This window comes from Dinoponera quadriceps, unplaced genomic scaffold (assembly GCF_001313825.1).
Source record: "Dinoponera quadriceps isolate SergipeBrazil2010 unplaced genomic scaffold, ASM131382v1 scaffold2915, whole genome shotgun sequence".
In the NCBI taxonomy this organism is placed as follows: Eukaryota; Metazoa; Arthropoda; class Insecta; order Hymenoptera; family Formicidae; genus Dinoponera; species Dinoponera quadriceps.
The window spans coordinates 367,082-374,220 of NW_014556924.1; the positions used below are offsets into that span (position 1 = coordinate 367,082).

General features: G+C 45.2%; 1 protein-coding gene across 15 annotated transcripts in view; it reads right to left on the bottom strand.

Moving 5' to 3' along the window:
• Nucleotides 1-7,139, bottom strand: part of LOC106748481 (plasma membrane calcium-transporting ATPase 2) — an 84,744-nt gene that overhangs the window by 26,644 nt on the left and 50,961 nt on the right. For 3 of the 15 annotated variants that reach the window (XR_001374759.1, XR_001374760.1, XR_001374761.1), the window contains exons 14-15: nucleotides 3,809-3,877; nucleotides 208-290 (exon numbers count right to left, since the gene is read on the bottom strand). The exons of 9 other annotated variants lie outside the window; for them this stretch is intronic. Coding sequence is in view for 3 of the 6 variants with exons in the window: in XM_014627033.1 (XP_014482519.1) it covers nucleotides 3,809-3,877 (69 nt within the window). In the remaining 3 variants the exon portion in view is untranslated. The remainder of the gene's footprint in view (nucleotides 1-207; nucleotides 291-3,808; nucleotides 3,878-7,139) is intronic. 3 more of the 15 variants (XM_014627033.1, XM_014627031.1, XM_014627036.1) reach the window with 1 other exon arrangement.

Below are 7,139 nucleotides of genomic sequence, written 5' to 3' on the forward strand. Positions count from 1 at the left end.
AGAGACAGAGAAGGAGACGGAGGGAGAAAGAGAGAGATCAAGACGGCGAGATGTTCCATCGTGCACGCACACGTGTTACGTACGTCGACGATCCGTCGTGTATGACGATATATAAGGTATACATATGCGGTACACGCGTATCTGGCGGGTTTTGATGATTATACAACGTATTATATATACGGCAGGCGATCTACATGAGCTACGTACTTGTTTGTACTCCGACAGGATAAGTGGCGGCGGGCAAAACTGCCGCCCCGTTATACCTCAGTCTCTCGAATGGGTTCCGCTGGCTAACAAATCACAAATTACAACCATCAGTCTCGTTCTCGCATCTCACCAATCGCTAATAATGTACTACTTTCTTTCCTATATTCTCTTTTAGAGAGCGTAATCGCCGACTTTCCTCCCGCGAGTCGCATCGTCGGCGTTCGCTAGTGATTCTCTCTACGCGTTTCCTCCGTTTCATCTCTGCTGTACGTGTACGTGTGTATGTATCCGTTTCGTGTGTTTTGCGTACGTGTGAGTGTGTTCGCTTCCCCTCATCCGGCCTACGCTCGCGAGCGCATCGCGCACGTGTCGAAAAATGGATTTGCGCTCAGACCTCTTCCTTTTCCTTTTTCTTCTGCCGCTTTTTGCGCTACAATTTTCTAGCATAGAGAGAGAGAGAGAGAGAGAGAGAGAGAGATAGACAGGTAGGCAGACGGATAGGTAAAAAAAGAGAGAGAGAGAGAGAAAGAAAGAGCGCAAACAATTTCTCTCTCGGGATAAAGTTTTGCAAGAAGTTGAAAACCAGACGCGACGGAAGTGGTGGAATACACACGGTAAAATGCACGTCCGTTCTGATTCGAGTGTCGCGTCGCACACGAGATTGCTGAATATTATTCACCCGGCTAGAGACGCGCCGGTTCGCGAAGTGGAAGATAACCGTCAGACGGTACCGTTCGACCGAAGGACATCACGGCAGAGATTTGCTGAATATTTGTAAGAGAAGATGCAATCTGTTGCGTATAGTTCTCTTGATATTCTCGATCATAAAAACGCGAGAACATTGTAAGTAAAATAATATGAAAGAGTGCGGCCACAAACGTCCATAGGCAATGTTCCCTATTTTTTCCCGCTCGATTTTGTACTCAATTTTGGCATCAAACTAAAGTATTCGCCAACCTGATTACAAATATGTAAGATTTCAATCCTGGCGGATGGCGATTATTTCATTTATCGGGTTTGGAACTTTTGGAGTCCATTTTCTCTGGAACGGTAAAAAATGGTAATCTACACCTTAAGACATATATCATCAGGTTGACGGGTACTTTAATCTGATATCAAAATTGAGTGCAAAATCGAACGGAGAAAAAATGGGGAACATTTAAGCAAAACTCTGCCGGTCTGTCCGGACATTTCTGCGATGACTCGGCAAGGTCTGGCGCACCTTCATCGGGCGGCTGTCGAGCGACACTCTTATCGAGGCAGGACGCGACACTACTAGGCCAGAGATCCGTATTTGCCACCGGCTTCAGTCGCCCGAACGTACACGAGTCGAAAGCCAACCGGAGACCGGATGTCGCTTGAAATTTCGATGCGAACGTGCGTTGCCGCTCGGTATTAGTACGTGTCTTTCATTAATGTCAGTATAGTTGGTATGCGCGTTCTCGCAATACAAGTGAGACACGAAAAGTTCGGTATACTGCGTTTCGGAGGGACGCGCGAGAAAATTGCGAGACTCGACCGGTCAAGAGGCCAGATTTTTGTGCGAGAGAAAGAGAGAGAGAGAGCGGAAAACGCGATCGAGCGCACGTCCCCGCCCCGGGCGAGCGCAGAAAGAAATCCGTCGAAATACCGTATTGTTGGCCGAGCGTTACCGCTCGGAACAAATTCTCGTATCGATACACAACACGCACAATGCAATATATATGAATATACATACACACTGTGCACGTTAAACGCACAATAAAAAAAAAAAAAAAAAAAACATGTCATACGCGCGCACATCGATACAAATGTATATATATATATATACATATATATATTGGTATATGTTATAACATCGGTACACCACGTGTTAATCAATCGTCACAACAATGCTTCACACAGCGGAAGTAATCAGAACACGGATGAAAAAAAAGAAAAAAAAAAAAGAAAACAAAGTGAGATGTGATTAGGCGGAAGAAGTGTAATCAGGGCGCAGAAAGGGGCCGGCCGACCCGGAAGTCGTGCGCCGGAAATCAAAAACAGTGCTCACACTAGAAAGCGAAAGATAGAAACGGAAGAAAAGAAAGAGTGGAGAGGAGAAAAAAAAAGGAAGAACATTCGTCGAGTGTGTGTTAGCGGGCCGTTCCTTCGAACGTTAGTTAACGTTAACTGGGATTCGATCGATTCTCCGTCTCTGGAGACAACGCAGGGAGCAGAACTAGAGGTGAGAATCCAGGGCTTAGAACTGGACATATTATCGGGAATCACTGAAACCTCAGTCAACCTTAACCAAGACCTCCGAGGGCAGCGTTTGTGTCGGAAGGAATAGGGAGCACACATCGCAACAGCGCCGTTGTTATACCTTTGATCGGCACTTTGACAAGCTTTGGAGCTCGCTCGTTTCGACGTATGGACGAATTTCACGAGCGTTTCCGAACGCGACAAACGCACACATACATGCAAAACATCGTAGAGGTCAGTGAGGAAAAGAAACGAGGAGAAAAAAAGAAAGAGAAAAAAACCCGGAAAAAGAGAAGAGGAGGGAGTCACACACCACACACACACACACACACGCGCGCGCACACGAAAAGAAGGACGCGACGGAGCAATCGAGAAGCGTATGACGGCAGCCAAAACGGTCGTAATAAGTCCATCGAACAGAGGAGCGTTAAGCTATCGTCTCTCGGGCTGCGAGGATCAGCGTCAAGTTCAGCCGCGCGTCAACTATTGCGGCGAACGGTAGCGCATACCGTACACACGTTCCATTAGCGCCTCGCTGACGGAGACAGAGGACGAAGGAAATTGTGTGATAATGAGTGCCGAGGAAGAAGCGATACGATCGGATGATGCTCGATCGTATCCCGCGACCGGATCGCGGAGAGGCGCAACGATATATAGGAAATAAAATAAAAACTATTAGCAGCGATATACAACTGCCGCAGTGATAATGATCATTGCAAAGGCTGCATGTCTCAACATATGGCGAAACAAATTACGCCGATATATACTGGCTGGCATTTTCTCCATGTGGAGGACAATTTAGAATCAACCACAAACGCGGCTGTGTCACATGTAATATATAATAATAAGCAGACGAGCGAAAAATATTAATCGAGATTCGCGGTCCGTAAGCAATCACTATTAAATAAAATGCAGACATTGTGAGAAGTGTGTGAAAGAGACAGATAAGTAGTATAATAGTATAGTAGTAATAGTAGTAATAGTAGTAATGTTTGGTAGTAAGAGTAGTAGTAGTATTAGGAGGAGTAGTAGGAGTAATAATAACAATAGTAGTGGCGTTAATGGAGGAGAAAGAGACATGGTTAGAGAGTAAGTGAATGAGAGAGAAAAAGAGAGAGTGAGAGAGAGAAAGAGAGAGCGCGAGAGACAGACAACACAAAAGGCAAACTGAGCTTGCTAGCAGGAAATTATAGTACAGAATACATATCGATCAAGTGTCGCAAAAAAATCAACACGTCAAATAAGAAAAAACGGGAAACAATGAGAATATGTATATATATATAGATATAGATAAATAGAGAGAAACGGTTAATATCAGATTATTTATAAGATGGTCAAACAATCATCAAACTTGCGGAGAATGGACTTGCGGACTAACCATGTAGTAATCCTGAGAAGGGGATCTGCCTGTCACAGATACATTCTGCACCAGAGTTCTATTGCTCGTCTGAAAGTAGGTGACACATTCTAGTTTTACTTCATTAGCCTATAAGTGAGAGATTCGTTGTATCGTTTCGTTTTTCTTTTCTAAATGTCTTTCTTTCTGTTTCTCTTAATTGTCTGTTCGGCTTTGGTTCGTTTCGTATACTTTCGTATACTTCACGTAACGTGTGCTTCTTCGTGTGATTGAACATTTATCGACCATTGACTGTGCGAGACAGACAAAGTACGGACAGAGAAAAAGGGGGGGGGGAGAAAGAGAATACAGTGACACAAAGTGAATTATATAGAGTATAGAAATAATTGTTAGAGACCTGAGAAACAGATAGTGATAGTGACATACACACACACATACATACACAAAGAGAGAGAGAGAGAGAGAGAGAGGGGGGGAGAGAAAGTGAAAGAGAAAGAGAGAGAGAGAGAGAGAGAGAGTGAGACAGAGAGGAAACAAGTGTCATCGCGAATAGTTCATTAAAACTACAATTCGTATGTTGTGCAACTCGTACATTTGTGCGAGCTATCGCGACCTGTTGTAACAGCTGCAACAGACCAACGATGCCATTCTCTTTATCGCGCTGCTCAGCACAAGTCGCCGTGACAAACGCATACATTCGATATAATTAAAAAGTTGGCTGTACAATCATCTTACAGAGTGTTTTGGGAACTCTTCGACGGGTCGTAAATAATTCCCTTATCACCCTAATGAAACGCGATCGACCATTAATATCCGAGACTTTGCGTGTTTTGTTAAAAACACACACTCCAAGATGAATAAAAAGTTGAATAAAAAGATGAGAAAATATACGCGAGCTTGGTCGAGTACGTCTTTCCGAAGCTCGCCACGACCAAGAACAATATGTCCCGCGAGGGACGAACTCGGCGCCCTGGAGAAACGACCAACGACGATGTATGTCGTCGTCGTCGCTTTGAAGTGCCGAGGTGATTGCCATAGTTAGATAATACATGAGAACATCCGAGAGAGCCTTGAACGCGAACGATAAGCGTCGCGCATTTCGTTCGGTTTCGTCCGATGACGTCAGTTCGCGCATTCGTAGTGCGGCGGAATCGCGGCAGCCGGAGGATGACACTATTGACGTTCCTTCTTTCTTCCTTTTCGGTCAACTGAGACCGAAGGGGTTACGTTCAGTTTGCTCGCAGCCGAAAAATGAATGCTACCCTTTGCGCAACGTGCGCGATTTCGGATCTATATCAATATTCTGTCGCATGAAACTTGGCGGGTTAATTCTATTGTCATCACGATCCTACGAAAATTAAAGAGTCCGTCGCATCGGCGCAACTCACTCTCTCAACCGGGAACAATCGATACAAATTGGAAGTTCCTCCAACCTTCAAGAATAATTCCCCGAATAATTTCTCGAAAAGGGTAGCTTAAATCGCGCCAGACTCTTCAATTTGTTCGTCGCGCACACACAGTAAAAAACATTCTGTACTCGTGCTGCTCCTTGTTGAAATGTTTATGTTGAATTTTTAACACAGCATTGTGTTAATTTAACATATTGCGTTTATATCATTTCAACATTTTGTGTTGTGTCGATATTCAACGGGTGTAAATGTTCGACATTTTATACTTCCGTGTCGATTAACGTATTAATTTTGGACATAACAATACTTTCCAACACGTTCACCTTGCGTTAAATAATACAAAATTCTGAGCGGGACCGTTCGTAAAATGCGTGATATTTAACACAACATTTCTTACTGTGCATGGTGATTTGAGTACGCGGTCCTAGCGGCGCGTCAAATTCGCAATTGCCGTCGCGGAACTGGCATGAACGTAAAATTATTTACAATCGTCACAACACGACAAGGCTGTTGATGTGGTTGAACAAAGCGAGACGAAAACGCGCGGATTCGTCCGCGTCGTTTGACGCCGTCTGCTTTAGTCGCGCGACCGTGGAGTTTTCCGCTTCAACTGAAATCGATAGGAATAGCAGCTAAGGCCGCTATAAGAACAATAGCCAATGACAAGATGAATCTTTTACCGCCGTCGAGTCTTACACTGTGCAACAATGAAAGTTCGTGCCGCCGGCTAATTACGAGTTCCATAAGAAGCGAATTTAGACGGAGGTATGGACTGCTTACGAGCGAGTTATCGCGGTGCGTTACGCAATACGTGAAGGATGCTCGTTTAACAGTGAGGAGCGGGACGAGTCATCGCGGAATGTGTAAAGACGGCCGCGAGAACGGGAGAAAAACTGTGTGTGAGCGAAGAGAAACACGAATCGCGTGCTCTATATCGCGCGACTCGATTTAACAGCCAGCTTAACGCCACCGCTCGGACACGCGGAACGCTACTTCATGGGCGGTGTTTCACGGTCAGTTTGCGAAATAAAGCTCTCCTGGGGAGAATAATGTCCGATGCTCGTTGACCGGCGAAGCATAAACGTGATGCGATTCGGACAGTTTGGAGAAGAGGGTCAGACACGGGATTCCGGAGAATCCTGCAAAGACGCGCGGGGATGAGAGCAGCGTCCGACGTATAATCGTGATTACGAGGACCAGGTGCACAGTGGCCGAATGTGAGGTCGGGAATAAGAAGACAAAACGGAGAGACAGATAGAAATATATATATATAGAGAGAGAGAGAGAGGGAGAGAGAAAGAGCCAATAAGATAGAGAAATTGGCCGAGGACTGCGTGGACCACCGCTAAGTTGGTTCTGGCTGTTTATGGAGAGAGCTTTCTACGTGGATGCAAGCGCTGTATAGGGGATGAAAAAAGAATATATACGTATAAATATATATAAATGTGAATTTATATATATTTACACACATATGTACTACGTATAATACGTGATATACGCAAAATACGTGTTTAAGTTGAAAACTCGTCGATGGAAGAAGTAACGAGGAAATTCGACTGAATCGAACCACCGTGATGGTGGTGGGTTCTAGTTTTCCCTACGCATTGGTCACGACACTTGCGATCTTCTTGGAGAGACGGGGAAGAGGAAGAGCGAGGGTGTCGCCAAGGGAGAGCTGGGATAAGATGAAACTTTACTATACGACTCTCATAAAAGCTACATCGCGATTGATCGGGTCGAATGGACCACGGAAAAATTGGGCAACATCCACAGATTTACATCTCTTACGATCCACGTGCTACATTCGTATGTATGTTCACGAATATAGGCACGTTCCGATCGGACGGATCCCGTGAAAATCTTTCATGCGACAACACACGCACCTGATCCCAACTCGTTCGTCTCTCCCCCGCATCTCGCGTACAGGGCTGGGGGGGGGGGGG